At 44.8% G+C, this 18272-nt stretch overlaps 2 protein-coding genes across 4 annotated transcripts in view; one reads left to right on the forward strand and one right to left on the reverse strand.

Annotated features, from left to right (window-relative positions):
- ZFYVE9 (zinc finger FYVE-type containing 9) overlaps positions 1-15258 on the forward strand; it is a 49454-nt gene extending 34196 nt beyond the window's left edge. For both annotated transcript variants that reach the window (XM_019531423.1, XM_019531422.1), the window contains exons 9-17: positions 486-710; positions 1952-2034; positions 2878-2982; positions 7127-7277; positions 8415-8495; positions 9684-9846; positions 11282-11387; positions 12917-13093; positions 14023-15258. In XM_019531423.1, coding sequence (XP_019386968.1) covers positions 486-710; positions 1952-2034; positions 2878-2982; positions 7127-7277; positions 8415-8495; positions 9684-9846; positions 11282-11387; positions 12917-13093; positions 14023-14184 — 1253 coding nt within the window. In that variant the 3' untranslated portion in view covers positions 14185-15258. The remainder of the gene's footprint in view (positions 1-485; positions 711-1951; positions 2035-2877; positions 2983-7126; positions 7278-8414; positions 8496-9683; positions 9847-11281; positions 11388-12916; positions 13094-14022) is intronic.
- A 969-nt stretch (positions 15259-16227) lies between these two features.
- The window catches only part of CC2D1B (coiled-coil and C2 domain containing 1B), a 49538-nt gene continuing 47493 nt past the window's right edge, over positions 16228-18272 (reverse strand). For both annotated transcript variants that reach the window (XM_019531425.1, XM_019531424.1), the window contains one exon: positions 16228-17683. The gene's annotated coding sequence lies outside the window, so the exon portion shown is untranslated. The remainder of the gene's footprint in view (positions 17684-18272) is intronic.

Raw genomic sequence — 18272 nt, forward strand, 5'->3', positions numbered from 1 at the left:
TTCAAGGAACAAAATAACTTGGAGGGGTTGAATGAGCCTCTGTCATGTATAAGGTGCTAATGCCAGCTCAGATAGGTATACATAACTATAGCTATCACTATATCTGTATATCCCAGCTGGCATTAGCAGCTCAGATGGTAATATATATAAAAAACGTTTATATAAAACATTATATATACACATACACACACATATATAAACGTTTTTTATATATATTAATATCTGAGCTGCTAATGTGTGTGTGTGTGCGTATATACGTTTTGCCCTCCAAAAACGTTTTTTATATATATAGATAAAATATCTATCTATATATGTTTTTGGAGGGCAAGTATACTCCTCCTATAAAGCGATCAATGGGAACCAGTTAAGAATGTTATTCTGGAAGAAAAAATGTACTTAAATTAATTTTCCTTCTTTAAAAGAAGCTGGTTTAATTTTTGATGCAGGCTTCAATCCAGCAAAATGGTGAACTTCTTTGTTCCTAGGTAATGTCGTGAGCAACTTGGGGCACTCCTTTTTCAGCCAGAGTTTCCTTGGCAGTAAAGAACATGGCGGATTCTTATATGTGACAGCTACGTATCAGTCACTGCAGGATCTGGTGCTCCCTACGCCGCCCTATTTGTTTGGGATTCTCATTCAGAAATGGGAGACTCCCTGGGCTAAGGTATTCCCCATCCGACTGATGCTGAGACTTGGAGCTGAATACAGACGTAAGTAATGTGTTCTCCTGACCATAGCAGGGTTATTCGTTGACTCTGTTCAGCAACATGTGCATCCTCTGGATGATCGTTTTCAAATGTCGTGGCTGTGTATGTTATATGTGCCGAAGAATACAGTGGAAATGCAAACACGTAAAAGATAGGGGGACCAGAACAAAGGTTGGGTTAGTCCTCTTTGCTTGGTCATGCAGCAGGAACAGATGAATCATAGAAGTCGGGTTGAAAGGGACCTTGTAGATCTTCAAGTCCGACCCCCAGCCTGGGCAGGAGAAAAGCTGGGCTGAAATTACTCCAGCCAGGTAGGCATCAAGCCTCTTCTTAAAGACTCCTAAGGTAGGAGCCAGCACCACTTCCCTTGGAGGTTGGTTCAGATCCTAGCCGCCCTGACCGTGAAGTAGTTCTTACGAATGTCTAATCTAAACCTACTCCATAAAAAGCTATGGGGAAACTTGTGCTGCTACTAGAGCCTTGTCCATTAAGTACAATACAGAAGTCATGTCACTTCGATCCTTTGCCATATAGTTGTTGTAACTGGTCAGTAACATCTTTTAATTAAAAGCTATTAACCAGGTAATAACTAACATGTTAAAAACACCGGTGAGACCTGAAAGACAACAACCTTATAGGGCACATCCCCACGAGTGGGAATGTGTTTTTCCCTGGGACAAGAAGCAGTGGCACTTGGTCGTGGTTTGATTAAGGTGTGTGTGCATGTCTGAGTCGTTAACTTACCTGTCTCTTCATCTCAAAGTCTGTTTTAGGGTGCTCAGGCAGGTGGTCTGATGCCAAAGCTGCTGAGCCCTTGCAGCTCCCACTGATTTCAGTGAGAACTGGAGGTGTGGAGCAGATTAGAAAGTCAGGCCTCTTCCATGCCGAAATACAAATGTAAAAGCTTCACATTAGACCTCCTTCTGGAAACTGTTGGCATATTAGTTTGGTTAATTTTAGTTCATACGATGTGTTATGCCTTGCTTGGGATTCTGTTGCAACGTGACTGAACTTGACCAGAAATATCCCTTGTTGAGTGCTTGTTGAGTTGCAGAGAAGCCAGCTGGGCCAAGGCATGCAGATGTTTTGCTCTCAGCACAGCAAAGTGTGCTTTTAACCTGTGCTGAAATCCTGTGCACGTTTTTCCATGTTTCTATGAAGGGAGGCTCAGTTTGGGTGGTTTTGCTTTGCTTTGCTGCAGGTGAATTTGAAACTCATTACTCTTCCCCCCCCCCCCCCCACAGTTTATCCCTGCCCACTTTTCAGCGTGAGATTTCGTAAGCCATTGTTTGGGGAAACTGGACACACCATTATGAATCTTCTTGCGGTAAGTGATGAGTGGGGTCTTTTGATTCGTGTGTATGTGAAAGGAGAGAATGAACTTTTGAGCCAGTTTTGGCCTAACTGCAGTAGGAAGTGAAACCTTTTGGCAGGCATCCCACAAAATAGCCCTGCACCCTCCTGGGGTGCCATTCTGATCCTCTTTCCCTGCCTGATCTGCTGCTCTGCTTTCTGTTTCTTGTCCTATCTGCTGTTGTGCTGCCTATCCTCTTCCTGGTCTGCCACGTTTCTACACAGAGGCTGCTTGTGGCACACAGGTTGGCCACCCTTGCACTTACTGCATGAATAGTGTGATTCATAGGAAGGGAATATTGGTGGATGGTAGTTGGGTACGTGGCCTCCTGACTAATGCTGGCATCGGATAGCAAATTCTGACTGCGGAATAATGATGGACCAAAGTCAGTACTTGGAGTTTGACCACCTGGGAAGTCTTGGATTTGGAATTAAATTTTGGTTCAGGCCCCGTCCTCTCAATATCAGGTTGTCCTGGAATCCAGTTATAATTCTGTGACTGTCCAGAGTTACGGACGAAGCTAACTTTTCAGTTATTTCCACTGAACTGTTATTTCTAAATGTAGAAAACTCTCCCTTTGGTGCATGACTTAATTACAGTGCCCATGAAAATGAAATCTTTATCCAGTAGTGTAACCGAGTGTGGCAAGAGGTCACATTTTCCTGTATGGAGCGGTAATGCATGGAGTAGGAGAAGAGTGACTTTTCTGTGTTAGAATTCTTTAAAGTTCCCATATCCTTTAGCATAATTTTCTCTATAAAAGCAGTCTGTGTTTTTAATGGCCATGTTGTTTTTCTTTGTTCCTTGAATCACAAGGACTTCAGAAATTACCAGTATACATTGCCAGTGGTCCAAGGCTTAGTGGTTGATATGGAAGTGAGGAAGACCAGCATCAAAATTCCCAGCAACAGATACAACGAGGTAAAAAATATTGTGTAGCTTTAGCGTTTCAGAAAGATAAGAGGGTTTGGGTCTAAAGGAACTTACTCTTTCTGTAACTGTGAAAATGTCATCAAAATCAAACTGTAAAGTACATTTGATGCACAAATTGCTTATGAGAAATGGGTTATGTATAGCTCAGTTTAATATAGCATGTTAAAAATCATGAATAGTTTCTCTTCTGGTTTATACTGCTTATCACTAAATTTAAATATAATTAATTGAAAAAAGGGAGCGGGGAGTTGTAGATAGTGTTCTGATTTCAGTAAATGCATCAGTGAAATAGCGGACATTGTAAATTTGTTTAAGCTAGAAAAAAGGCACTTGAACTTTCTCCATGTACATGTTGTGCTTGTGAAGGGATCTGATGGATTCTTTAACATTTTAATGCAAAATATACTAGCATATTTAACAAAGTGTTTGACTTGGCATGAAAAAAGCGTCAGACCTCTCAAGACATAGCTGATGTTGACAGCCAGGCCTCTCGAGTGTCAGTCATTGCTCAGATTGGAGATATATTGGGAACGCAACAGAGGGTGGAAGTAATTCAGTGGCATGTCTGGAGACCTGCAGACGAAAAGATCTGCTTGGTATTTTGAAATAAATCACGGTGGGGACAAGTGTGTCTGCCTTTCCACTGCAGTTGAACACCAGAGCTGTGACATGCACAGAATAGGAGAGCAGATTTTGGGATATGAAATGCATCTTGTCAAAGATCGATGCAGCCTCAACCAGAGATAAGGATTCATTTGTACTAATTACTTCAAGAAGAAATGGTGTGTCTAGCTGGAAGCTTGCACATACTAAAAGGGTTGATGAACAGAGAATTTCCTATAGGTACTGCACAGGAATCTTGGCATCAGACTAGGGAGCCCCTTAATATTTTGCAGATTAGCTGCTTGAGAAGTGACTAAATAGTCCATGGGTCATGTGAATGGGGGTTGCCAGACTTTGAATCAAGTTTCTTGAGAGAAAACTAGTTTAAAATCTGAAGGGATTGCACGACTGCAGTAGATCTGCAGTTGTGTTTGAGAGTCCCATGAAGGTTCAGGATACACAGTGGGACTGACCTGATCAGATTCATCGCACTGCATCCTTCTTCACATGAACATGATTTTAGAGGTGAACTAAAGTTCGTCCACTTCTCAGAAGAGGAAAGAACAAAATGAAGGGAAGAGCTTAGTCTAGATATTATTCTGAATGCAACCCTCCTTCCTTTGAACAAACACCTGACAATGGATGAAGTCTGACTTGGTCTGAAAGGAGCGATCTGCAGTGTTACTAGAACATGTTGGTCTAGTAACACTGGCATGTCAGGACCAGAAAGGAGAAAAAAACTCCAAAAAGAAGAATAAATTTGAACATGCAAGTTGAGAACTGTAAGGGATCATGATTTCAAAAGAGTATTAACTGGCTCAGACATGTTAAATTAAGTCTAATTAGTAATGAAAAATGTTGCTACAAGAATGCTAAGGATTAGTGTTTTCGGTTCTCTTGTGTTTAAATCCACAATGTTGCTGTTATCAGCTGTGTGTTGGTCATTTTCTCATTGAGAGCTGTGGGTGATGGCCACCCGAGTTCTTCCAGTTTCTGGAGGAGGGGGACCTCTTATTTTCTTACCTTGAACATATGTTGATGTACCAAGGAAAGTCTCAATGAATGGAGAAGATGTGCTGAATGTAAACTCTTGCCTCCACAGGGTGCTTGGGGGAGAGGAGGGAAGGGGCACATGAGCGTGGATTTATGCTATGGCAGACAGGGGCACACGGTGTTGTTCTTGTTTTACATGTGGGGGGACTGATGTAACAGTGAGGTGACTTGGGCGGTGCCAATGGCAGAAATCACCTACCGAAATCATGGCAGAAGCGCATTGCACAGTGGCTCCTTTAAGCTTCCTGTTTCCCATGCATCCCCCCCCTATTACTGGTGGATGGGCCGCACTGTTTGCTGCTCGCCCCTTGGGCCTGATCGGTGGGGAGGCAAAAACCTCAGTTTTAAACATGTGGTGGTTTCTGCCTCCCAGCTGGTCAGGAGCGAGTGGTAGAGCTGCTGAGGCCCCTCAGCCCATCTGTAGTGGGAGACACAAACGGTGATTTCTGCCTCCCTGCTGATCAGGAGCAAGCGGCGGGGGAAGACTGCAAGATTAAAAGAGCCGCTATGTGGCACACTTCTGCTGCCATTTCGGTAGGTCCCTACTAATAAAAGAGATCTGAAGAGATGGAGTTGATGAAGCAGATACAGGAAGGCTAGTAATTGAACTACAAGCTGTATTTATTTTTGAATGGCACTGTAAAGATACAAAAAGCTCATGTCAGCCTGGTCAGAGTTGAAGCTGCTGTACTTGGAGCATGCACAAATTAAATTCAGTTTGTGTGCGGGATGCAATCAGTATGTCTTGTCCGTCCCCACCATCTCCAGGTTTGTTTTTCTCAGTTTTGGTGCTGGCTAAGTGCAGACACACTCCGCTGAACCTTGGGGAAGCTTCTGTACTGTTCAGCCACGGCAGCACCTCTTAGTTTCCTGCGTGAAGCAAGGATTCAGCTTAAGTGAGGAAAGCACTGGGCTTCATGTCACCTGAGAGGAAAAGATGGAATCTTTTGGAGATTTGCAACTATATTTTTTAATTATTTTAAAGTAAGATTAACTAAGCACAAGCCCTTTATGAATTTTTTTTTCTCATAATCCACATTTAGATGCACAAGTGGATGTACATAAAGTTAACACTCGTGGGAATAGTTTCATAGTTTCTAGGGTCGGAAGGGACCTGAGCAGATCATCTAGTCTAACCCCCTGCCATGGCAGGAAAGAGTACTGGGGTCAAACGACCCCAGCAAGGTGTTCATCCAACCTCCTCTTAAACACCCCCAGGGTAGGAGCCTGCACCACTTCTCTTGGAAGTTGGTTCCAGACCCTAGCCGCCCTGACAGTGAAGTCGCGCCTCCTGATATCTAGCATAAACCTACCCTCTGCCAGCTTGTGACCGTTACTCCTGGTCACTCCTGGCAGTGCACAGGGGAATAGTGACTGCCCCAATGCCTGCTGATCCCCCCTGACTAGTTTATAACAGGCCACTAGACCCCCCTCAGCCTTCTCTTGTGGAGGCTGAACTGGTTCAGGTCCCGTAGCCTCTCCTGCCCTGCTGTCCCCAAATCTCATGCTTTGGTTATATTTGAGGAAATTAAGTTTGTTAGGCAAACCTCTTTATAGATAGCCTGTGTTTCTCATTGCATGCATGATCCTCCATTGTTCAAAATGATTCCGTTTTCCTAAAACTTTATATTTAAGTTACTTCTTTGGATTAAAGCTGGAGAGGCTGTCAGTAAAGAGGACTGCCTTCAATAATGCCTCTTGCCAAAGCATGACTTTTGTGTCCTGTTGTCTTCGGTTCGACTGAGGGCCGGCACTGCCCTCCGCAGGGTGGCTCTCATTTCACTACTGCCTGGCTTTGGGAGTCTGCGGTGGTGGGCCAGGTAGTGAAACATGCTGTAGTGAAATGCAAAATCGTACTTAGACCCTTGTTTCCTCCCCACCACCTACCTGCCAAAACATACCACACATTTAACTTGCGTTGCTGATGTTGTCAAAGTTTTGCACAGAGTGGCTAGAAATTTGGCCTTGGTCAAACAACAAAATAATGGCAGGACAGCAGTGGCCCTGCTGGATCCTGACTGAGCTCCGATGCTCTGAACTCTGAATCTCTGTTGTACTCGGGTGCGGTAGATTTTGATCGCTCTAGTGATCACAGCTACAGCTAACACAAGGAAATTTGAGTGTTTTCTTGATATCAGCCAAAGGGAGTGAATGTGTGTTGCATCTGTTTATTCTAATGATGGTAAGGCTAATTTTTTTAAATACTCTAGGTGATGTAAGAGCCTGGATCCCCTTTTTAAAAGCCATGTAATTTCCCAATTGCTGAAGTAAGGTTTGGACAAGGGATATTGATGCTTGCAAGGACTTGACTCTGCTGGTTGCTGTGAAGTTAGTTTGTGCAAAGGTATCACAGTCTCATACAATCTAGCAGATTTCTCAGCCTAGTTGCACGGTTCTGGGAAGCTGTGGTTTGTGCTAGAGAATGACAAGCAGGTTTTGAACCCGAAATAAAGCGCTAACCTTCTTGTTCTCGCAGATGATGAAAGCCATGAACAAGTCCAACGAGCACGTTCTAGCTGGGGGAGCTTGCTTCAATGAGAAAGCAGACTCGCACCTTGTGTGTGTCCAGAACGATGACGGGAACTACCAGACGCAGGCCATTAGTATTCACAATCAGCCGAGAAAGGGTGAGCCTGGGGTGGAGGTTTCAGCACACGATGATTTGAATGGCTTGTGTTCCTTGTGCTGCCGTAAGAACAGACTGTGCTGTGAATGTGCCAAAACCAGTTCTGTCCTGACTTCACACAACCTCTGAAACCAGCATTTAACTGTGGTGATACTTAGAGAGCTCCTAGCATGGATGGGACTGGAACTTCCTGACACACAAGCGGGATGGGAATAATAAGGTGTCCCATGTGCTATGGCATTCAGCAGTCTTCTAGCTCCCTTCCATGGCTCTAACTTGTCTGATGTCTGGGGTGCCACATGCTGTTGACATAGGTGCTTCCCTGCTGTTCACCCCACACCTCCCTCAGTTAGTGGTCAGAATCTGGCTACCCAAGACATGTTTGGCAGCAGCTTGCCAGGAAATTGAGGGCCACATTCGAGTGGTTAATGGCTGCATTGAATACCATGGTGGGGGGCAAGGTGCAGCCTGCCAAAGCTACAGGGCCAGAGGCGCAGTGCTCCAAACATCCCCCTTTAACCTCCATGCTGTTGAGGAGGGCAGCTGCTGGCTGTGTTGTAGACCTGGTCTGATCGTAGGGTGTCTGTGCTCAGCCTGCGTGTTTTAGGCAGCCAGCAGTAGTTACTAACTCCTCTTTCCCAAGAATCCTCAGAAACTTCCATATGCATCTTACATAGACTGTGGAAGAATTTTTCCAACTACTTGAGTTGATCTAATAAAAGATATCAGATTCACCCAGAGAACCTTGTCTCCCTAGTAGCTGTTGGAGGGTTTCTTATTTTTTAAGCTGCCTCACAGCTAGTTTACGAATTTGATCGATCCGTGGGACCTAATCATCAGCCAACAGCTCAGGTGAAATTGCTCCCAACCACGAGGGACCTTTTTGAAAGGAAGCGATGCACAGGTTAATTCTGAAATGGAGCCTTTAATATGAGTGAAAAAGCAGCTTTTTTAAAGGTTGGTAATTAGAAAATAAGGTGAGAGCACTTTTTTTGAGGCCTCTGAGATGCACTGGTAACATCATCATAACTGTGCCTACTTCCTGATTTGAGATTATTTGCCTCTCTGGCAAATACCCAATTCTTGCATTAGGCATTGCTTTGACAAGAGCCTTTCTTAATCATTCCTATTGTTGCAGTGACTGGTGCCAGCTTCTTTGTGTTCAGTGGAGCTTTAAAATCCTCTTCAGGCTACCTTGCCAAGTCCAGTATTGTTGAAGGTAAGAAGCGAGTCGCTTGCCTAAAGTACCGTGCTCCCCTACTGAGAGCTGTGTAGTTGAGCTACATCTGGGGGTTTTCTACTGTTCCTTGGCACTTGAGAATTGCTCTGCTTCCTCAGCATGATTTCACTCTAGCTAAACACAAATTTCCATTGGCGTAGAACTGAGAAAATCAGGCTCAGTCTAGATAGCCTGGCACACTACCACAAAAATCAAGGTGAAAAGGAAATACTTGGTTCTGTGCTTGGAGTCAGGCACTCGCTGAAGGATGCAAGCATGAATGTTTTACTTTCCGTACCAAGAGATGAATCCCCAGCTGTGCTGCATTCCCTTCACTTAATAGCCTTGAAGTGTGTGAGCCTACAATCTCTCTTGTGGTTTGCATCTTGTAGATGGGCAGGTGACAATGTAAAAGGCCAAGCTTGTCTAAACTGGGTAACGTTACTCTAGTCAACTCTTCCTTTTGCCAGGATGATCACGTGGTAGAAATGAAGCTCAAGGGAGGGTGGTGATGGCTTATAAAGATGCCACATGAAATAAAAGTGCATGGCTGCTGTAATTTATGGCACGTTCTTTATCTCAGCCACTCTGTGCTGTAGTTCAAGATGCTGAGTTGGAAACTGGCTCAGGTGGGGGGAATTAGCAGCATGTTAGCGTGTGGGAACTTTCCTTACCGCGGCAGCTGTGCAGCCACAATCCATCCGGGCTGGTAGGATCCAAGTCCTGTAGCTTGTTTTTGCCGCAGCAACCACTAAAATTCCATCAAGCAGCCTGTGTAGTACGGCTTGGTGGCTTTGATGCAGTTCTCAGAGGACAAGCGCCCACTTTGCATAAAATACTGCTGCCAATCTTGGCCGAGTCCAAGTATGTGGTCGTATACCTCTGTCTCTTGAGCTGGCTTGTCTGAAACAGGTGTGCAGTACAGTGGCAGACTAGCAGTGCCACTGCTGTGGTTAAATTTACTTCATTGTCCACTGATGTGTTCTCTGGGCAGCTTTTATGAATGCTGTATGGTATAAGCAGTGTTGGGGATTGGACAGTTAGCTTTCTGTGGTATTATATACAGCGCTTCAAATATGTATTGAGCTGTTGCATCACTCACAGGAGAACAATGGTTTTACCTCCATTTATGCTTTGTTAAATGAGGCTGTGGTTTATTTTGAGGATAGCAAATTCTTGGTTCCCTAGATGGTGTAATGGTCCAGATAACGGCCGAAAACATGGACTCCCTGAGGCAGGCTCTGAGAGAGATGAAAGACTTCACTATCACTTGTGGCAAAGCAGATGCTGAAGAGCCTCAGGAACATGTTCATATTCAGTGGGTAGAAGATGACAAAAACTTTAACAAGGGGTAAGTCGATGAGCAGTCCTCTGATCACTTTGCAGTGTTTGGCTGTTTAGTCTGCTGATTTTTGCGTGCACGTATTTTATCAATAATGTTCTCAGTCAAAAGGAGAGTCATTTGGTCTGTCCACATGTGCTCTGATTTTAGATTAGTCCAGGTTTTTTGGTTCATGTTTCTTACCTGATATTAAACAGGCTAAGGAGCGGCTTCTGAAAGGGGCAGCGTGACCTCGGGTCGCTAGGAATTCAGGGCGCTCAGTTCCTTGAAGTCTGAACGTAGCAGGTACTGACAATGGGCGAGAGGTGAAAAGCTCCAGTGCCTCAGTTTAGAAAACTGTTAGGTCTCTGGGCAGATTTCTTTATTTTCAAATATCCAGTTATTTTAAACCATTAAACTCAAGAAATCCATCTAGCTGCTAACATTAGGCTGAATTTTAGCCCTTCCACTGCTCTGCCTTGCAGAGGTTTTGGAAGTCTGGTTCTTGCATGTGGAGTGGCAGCATTCAGTCCGTAACTAGTAGCAGCAGGTGTCACGATCTGGAACCGCGATGATCAATGTGAGATTGCAAGTGCACAGCACTGTAGGCATTAGTGTGTGTAAAATAGTTTTGGTAACAGGCAGCAGTAGCAATTCAGAAAAGACAACCATTATGATGTAGGTGAGGGTATTTTGGGGTTTTTTGAAGTTGTGCAAAAATGGAAGAAAATGGGCATTACAGGACACTGGTGGGGTCACTTGATGGGGTGTGTGAAAATCAGTACAAGTAGAATTCTAGGCATGACTGTATTACCCTGTTTGATTTAGTAAATGAATACGTAGGTTGGCATACTATAAATCTATGCACGTCTCTGTAGTTGGCATGTGGAGAGAGATTGTTAACACCTTGTGAGGTCAGAGCTTTCGCAACCCAAGGAAAGCTGCCTCCCTAGTCCTCAGCTGCTCCTACTCAGGGAGGACTTCAAGTCTTGGTATTACAGCCGATTGCTTCCTGTGTGGCAAGCACCCAGCCACCATCATAATTAGCAGGGATGTTTGAGATTCTTGTGCACAGCACTGAGAGAAGTCTTCCTTGGGTGTGCTCCTTTCTGAGGATTGTTAATGATTCTGCCCCACTTAGCTAATGTTGGCAGGTTGCTGCATGGTAGTTGAAAGGGCAGGACACTCACTGATGACAACCTGCCATGGGGCCCTTTGAGAGTGCATGCGAGTCAGGGCAGGTGGCCTTCGCAGTGACTGCTCTCTTTCCTATGGCATCAGATACCAATTTCCAAATCTATGAGCCACCGTAGTATCTGTGACTGCGGAAGGTTTTCCGTTGTAACATACTCCGTTCTGCAAATCTGCCCCATGGGCTGAACTTGAAATCAGGTTTGTATGTGACAGCATTTGGTATTTGGAGGTTTTCTGTCAACTTCTTAACCTTTTCCCTTCCCCTTTCTAGTGTTGTAAGCCCCATTGATGGCAAATCCATGGAGTCTATAACCAGTGTGAAGATATTTCATGGCTCAGAGTATAAGGCAAATGGCAAAGTCATCAGGTGGACAGAGGTAAGGAAACCAGCTCCCTTGCATATACGGCAGGGGCATGGGTGCTTTGTGACTGCCTCGGTCCAGAAACCAGCAAGATCTTGATGGGCAGTTGGCAGTGACCTCCTCACCTACCAGGAAGGCATTCACTGACTGCAGGATGGCAATGCCCTGCAACGGGAATGTAGATAGTGCAGAGCCTGTGCTGCCACGTCTAGCCGCGTTGCTGTGGAGTCGGGGAGAATCTGCAGTCAAATCCGTGACCAGGGGATACTGCCTGACTGCTTTTGTGAAGCTGCCTGCAAAGCAGAATCCTTTATTTCCCCAGCATGTTTGTGTTGAATGGCCTGGGCTCCCTTTGGGTGGTGTGCCTTGTCCTTTAATGAACTTGCAATCCTAGTACTGTTTTTGAGTAGCACTTCTTCTGAGCTATGAGTCTTTTCCCCAGAATAAATATGTTCCCTGCAGTAAACTCAAACTGCCAGTGCCAAAGAGCTGAAGTAAATCTGCTTTTATAGGGAATCCTTGCTGAAGTACTCAAGCTTCCTTTTCTTTTTATTGAGCTATTAACACTTCAGCCTGGAAAGTGCTGCATCCTTAGAGCAGCAGCAAGAACAGAACAGGAAGAGATTGCTGTTAGTGGGCTCCATTGCAAAGGAAGAGCTAAAGATGTGGTGCCCTGGTGTGGCTGACTTGTGGCATTTAACGTCAGGGGATTCATACGAGGGCAGGCAGGTTCAGTCCTGTAAGTCTTGTTGCAGACCTAGTGATCTTCCAGCACAGAAGTGTTAACACGAAAGCTTCTGTGCAAAATGTTTCGGTTGGCTTGCGAGCATTAGCCAAAGGGAAGCTGGGCCAGGCTTAGTTCTGCATCTTGTTGCATGTATATTCTCTTCCCTCAAATCTGGGTAGTAAGAGTTAATGTTGTGAAGTTCGAGCCTGTTCAACAAAATTGTTGGTGCTTTTTCAGGCTGAGACAAGTTTCACTGTAACACAATTTTAATTCTGTAATCACTTAAACAGGAGCATGCTTAAAAAAATTATACCTTAATTTCCTGAAGTGATGTTTAACTTCAGAAGTTTTTAAACCCTTTTTATTGAAGTGTGGAAATGAATGCAAGATGTGCAGAAGACTTCAAACTGCTGGGGAATAGTGTGACTTTCTGTAATTAGGATTTTATACTCAGTTAGAACAAGCCCTTTTAGATGGGGCTTGTTTGGAATTGTTGCCCTAAGGAGGGAGACTAAAAGATCAGAAAAAACATCACCTTTCAATGGTTACTTTAAGTACTTTTAAGTAATATCTATTTTTCAGCTCTTGGATTAACCATATTAGCCTCCCGGCCTACAAAAATCCTCTTGGAGTGTCTACAGGATCCGATCAAATGCCACGTGCTTGCTTGGTGTGCGTTTTCCCCTAAGACTGCATGATGCTGATATTTCAGTAATCATTCTTAACTTGGTTCTTTTGTGCACAGATGGATGCACTTTCTCTTGTATAATCTGATTGGCAGGCCTTGCACTGATCAATCCCCATTTCTTTTGTTCAGGTGTTTTTTCTGGAGAATGATGAACAGCATAATGGTCTAAGTGACCCAGCAGATCACAGCAGACTGACCGAGAACGTGGCCAAGGCTTTCTGCTTAGCACTCTGTCCTCATCTGAAGTTACTGAAGGAGGATGGGATGACTAAGCTCGGTCTGCGTGTCACACTTGACTCGGATCAAGTAAGTTGTAAACCATTTCTGCTAGATTCACTGTTGGCCCTGGCGGTGGTGTGGGCAAAGTGGGTGGAAAAGCACAGGCCATGACTTGGCAACACTTAATAGCAAGCTGTCAGTACTTCATGTCATCAGTTGCTGAGGTGGGGAATTTCCTTTCTTCCCTGTGCTCACAGAACTCTGCGCAGTTTGGAGACTTTTTTGCTAGTTTGTGACTTGCAGGCCAGAACACATGTCACTAGCCTGAGTCGATTCCCAGTCCAGTAGTAACACTCTTCTCATCCTTGCTGAGCTGGCATTGTGTAGCTGAGGTCTTTGGCCTCCTCCTGGAGCATTCCCTTCCCAGCCCTGTCAAGGGATGTTTTTTAAACCCAGCCCTTCTCCATGCCAGGCTCTTGGCAGACTGCTTTTCTACATGTGTGCACAAGTCCAGCTCTATGCAAAGGAAATGGTGGTGTAAGTAGTATTAAAGCTGACACTCCAGTGCTCTGCACATCCTGTAAGCAGCACGTGGTATCTTAAGTAATGAGAAGCTTGTACCCTGTCAAGACCTGATGCTGTAGGAGAGCTCTCTGCCTTTACCACAACAGAGCACGCACGGTCTGTTACTTTGCAGTTTCATATTTAGCTGCATTTAAATACCCCCGTTCGTATCTGTCCATGTGGCCCAGGAGCGGAGCAGAGCAGAATGTAGGTATTGCCAGGATTCAGACTACAGTGCAAGCACCCCCTTGTACAGCTTTTAGATGGTGTGAAGGTGTCATCTCCCCTTCACTAGGCAATCCAGCCCATAGGTGATGAACATCCCACAGCTCCCTCTAAATCCTCATAGCTACCCCATGGTGTGCAAATCAGGCTTATGCTGCTGCTTGCCAAGAGCCTGAAGCCTTCCATGCCTTTCTCCATTAAAACCACTTTTACTTTGTATCTTGTAGGTTGGTTATCAAGCTGGGAGTAATGGACAGCCACTGCCCTCTCAATACATGAATGACCTGGACAGTGCCTTAGTGCCAGTGATTCATGGAGGGGCATGTCAGCTGAGTGAGGGGCCAGTCATAATGGAGCTCATCTTTTATATTCTGGAAAACATCTCATAAGAGGACTTCATTTTCTGTTCAGACCTGTTCCAGCAGCAGTTGTATCTGAATCATTTGCACTTTAAAACTGGAAGATTAAGCTTTTGTTAACACTATTATTAAGGGGAGGAGGGGGGGGGGGAGGGGACAGTTGTTCCATACTTCTGAATCTTCTATGCATTGTCAACAAACAGAGGATCAGGGCAGCTTCTATACTACAAAATGGCTATGCTCTCCTTGCAGCTAATATACTTCTGTTACTGTTTAGAAAAATAATGCTCATGTTTAAAGACTTAATGACAGTTATGTACTCCAGATGCTTGGATGGGTGCGGAGATCACTGGGGCAGAAATAAAAGATGAAACCTGTACTGTTTGTAGATGGACATATGAGAAGAAACAATCAAGACCTCCATTCTGACCTCATCACGATGCCGTTTGTGGTTGTTCTGTAGACATTAAAAAGTAACGTTTACATTGTTTTGATCAGATTATTGCTTGAGATATTCCTAAAGAAAGAGATGCCGAAGAAAGTTACCTAGCCATAAAGTACATCTGTATATGAGCAAAAGAAGTGGCGTCTCTCCAAAAGCAGTACGTTATTTAAACTGAAGTTATGTGTGTACAATGTGCAACCATACTTATCTGTTCCCCTAGTTCTTATAAGGACTTGTCACCTCAGCAGATTTCTTGAACCTCTAAAAAAAAAAATCATGCATTTTGTTTACAAAGCTGTGCAAACTGCAAAGATCTGCACCCGTCATTGGCCAAAGCCTGCAAGTGCAGGTCTGTGGCATTCCTGTTTCCCAGTAGGTCCTGCTTTTTTAAAGAAGAGTAATGCCCAGGGCAGCTTTGTCTCCACCCTGCTCTGATGCTAGTGTTACACTACAGCACATGTAATACAATCCAGCCTGCACTCCATAGTGGTAGTACCATGTAAAGCTAACCCATGACAGAGTGGCTGTTGCATGTTCTGCTGAAAAAAAGCTTCTGGTTCAAGCTCAGAGGACTTGCACTGGGCCCAGGGCTCTTGATCTCACATGCAGGGAGCAGGCACTCCTCCTGCTACAGCATCATGAAGCTGGAAGCAAGGGTCTCAGAATATGGAGCCAGATTCTTACCAAATCAAACTCTGCATTCACAGAAAGTGGCCAGGTACCAGGAAGAGCTGAAAGCAGCAGGAGAAGGGGCTTAGTTTAGCCTTGACACCCCCCAACTGCTGTCTGTAACCAAGTCTCAGCAAAGCAGGGGAGGGTTAGACTCTGGTTGGTGACAGTCACATCTCAGGCAGCAGGGACAAAGTGAGAGGCTGACTGTGCTCCATCACCATCTGGAAGTAGGGTACAGTGGGGAGCACTCCCCTTCTCCCCGTGTGTAAACCAGGCAAGAGCTCTCAAAGCAGGCTGGCATGCAGGGCTGGGGGGGGGAGGGGCGGCTAATCCTGTGCTGCTTTAAGCAAGCAAATGTGTATAGCAGCAGCTGGGAGAAGGGAATTGTAACCACACCAGTAGCAGTATCTCTTACATAAGGGCACCCTGTGCATATGCCTCATACAGAGTAAACAGCTATTCCTTTTTTGCGAAATGGCAAACCCAGTATAGGATGTTATCCTGAGCCCTGGTTACAGGACAGCTGCAGAACTGGAGCCAAGTGAATTAGTACAGTCAGCAGAAAGGGAGCGCGTCCTAGCCCCTGTTCTTTGAGTTCACAGTAAGATGAGAGCTCACCTTTCTCCCTGGGGAATGGGTGGCAAGATGCTGCTTTCAAGGTTTCAGGCTGCTCAAACATCAAGCTCCTGCACAACTTCCTTCCCCTTTATCTGCTACAGAGATGCACGATTATGTTGCTGCTGCTGTCGATATCGTTAGCTGGGCTTGAGTTCCCTAAAAATTCCCTTTCTCCATTTGGTTTTTCCACCTTCTGTCATGTGAGCAAGCCGCTGTGGCCAAAAGCTGTTTTAATAAACCACAATAAAACCCTGATCCAGGAGCCAGCGTTCCAGCTTTGCCACAGGACATGCTTTCCAGTTGCATCGAGTTGTGCTTAGTGACGCAGAAAGAGAGGCTACAAAAAAACTTTATCTTCGCTTCCTTACCCCCAAGAAAGTCATTTAAGTTTGGATTACGTTTGTGCAAAACACTATTGACTGGTGACTGATTTGTTTGCTTCAACCATAGCCTTTTAAATGACCTTAATTACCATATTGTTAAGGAAATGAGTAATTGTTTTAGAAAAAAAATGTACTTTTAAAATTCAGTTAGTTAACACTGCAAAAAACTGCATATTATATTTTTATTTTCAACATGTAGTTTTGTATATTAAATTTATTGAAATTAAAAACTAAACACTGTATTGTCTCCATCCATTCAGGAAGACAGAAGCGCTGCCCTGCTCTGGCTGCGTTCTCATTACAACCTTGCTCTCACTGAACAGCAGGGGCAGCAGCATTGTGCTTGCTCCCCACAGTAGGGACATCCTTCCTCTTTACACCAGTTTTTTCACATTCATTTTTAAAAAAGCACATCAAACAGCTTTGGTGTCACCTGGTTTTATGTACATCGTCCATAAAAAAAAAAAATGTCTGCAAACAGCAATGGTCCAGTTTTCTATATAAATAAAGAGTGGCTATTTTCCCATCAGTTAATGGGCTTCAGCAGCCCAGTGAAATAAGAACCATCTAATGTTTCAGAAATCCCTGCGTTCTTTAAGCTTTGTGACTCACTGAAGCAGTAAAGCCTTATGTGGCCTGTTTAAAAGGATGAAGGCACAACATGCAGGCCACGTGGGAATGAGCAGTACAGGGAACATGGCAGACAGCCGGTACCAACTCAAAATGCAGATCTGAGACCCTACTGTTAAAACGGGTGGTAATCCTTTCATTACTGTAGCCATGTCTTTTAAAGGCACGTCTGTAAGAGCGCTGCAGTGGCATGTAGAGATGGAGGCAGGGCATTTGGCGGGCTATAGCTGTGCTTAAAGTGAAGTTTAAGTTCCCTCCATCCCAGGAGATTAACAAGCAGAACAGGCTGACCTTCACGAGGGCCTGAGGGTGATGGTCAGAAGCGTCTGAAGGTTGTGTTCACTGCGCTGCTTGGGAGCGTGAGAGCTCGTCTGCCTAAGAGCATGGAGTTGAGCGCAGGATAAATGGTGGAAGCACAAGGCCTTGCTTGTGCATTAACCAAACTTTTTTTACATGGCTGCAGTGACTTTGTGAAGAGCAAACCATTCACCCACCGCTGGGAAACAAGACCTGCATAAGGTGTAACGAGGTCATTTAACATTAGTCCTACCTTAAGGCAACTTAGTCTATTTTGTGTGGATCAGTACCGTCTCTCTGCTAGTAGTGAGTTTCCACAGCCTTGCAATGCTTGCCTTATAAAAGCGTTAACCAACACGCACTATAGGAGTTACGAAAATAAAGACTCGTTATGTTCAGTAGTGCATTCATTAACATCTTTGGTGCTTGCAAGTAGCAGCTTCTTCCTATGTACAAACTTGTTCTCCAGTTCTTATTCTTGGACCTGAAGGAAAAAAGATTTAACTGAGGTGGTGCCAAGTAGGTATTCCACATCTGTACACCAGTACAATAGCGCTGCCATCAGCCTAACTGGAGGCTAGACAGCAGCCTTCACAGCAATCCCACAAAATCCTTTAAGCTGCAGTGCTCCAGAGGACAGCGCGGAGAGCCGAGTTGCAGGGAGTTTGCTGAGCCAACTCACTACATAAAGTCTGCTGGTCCCAGAGCACTGGAAGGAGCTTGGAAACTTTTGAAGCTCCTTGACACTCTAGCTGACCTCTTCAGAGCTCTGAAAATCCTGAGCTCAGCATTTAATCACTTCTCAAATGGGCTTCTTGCTGCTCCAAGTCTGACTCATGCACTAGCCTTCAAGATCTTTCAAATAATAAGCTTTTAAAGCCTCATACAAGCTGACTGGCAGCTACTGATCTGGCTAATAGATTGGAATAGATTCACCAGCTTCACATAGTTTCATAGTCTCTAGGGTCGGAAGGTACCTGAGTAGATCATCTAGTCCGACCCCCTGCCACGGCAGGAAAGAGTACTGGGGTCAAACGACCCCAGCTAGATGTTCATCTAACCTCCTCTTAAAC

The sequence above is a fragment of the Crocodylus porosus genome, unplaced genomic scaffold (assembly GCF_001723895.1).
Source record: "Crocodylus porosus isolate Cpor-Errol unplaced genomic scaffold, CroPor_comp1, whole genome shotgun sequence".
In the NCBI taxonomy this organism is placed as follows: domain Eukaryota; kingdom Metazoa; phylum Chordata; order Crocodylia; family Crocodylidae; genus Crocodylus; species Crocodylus porosus.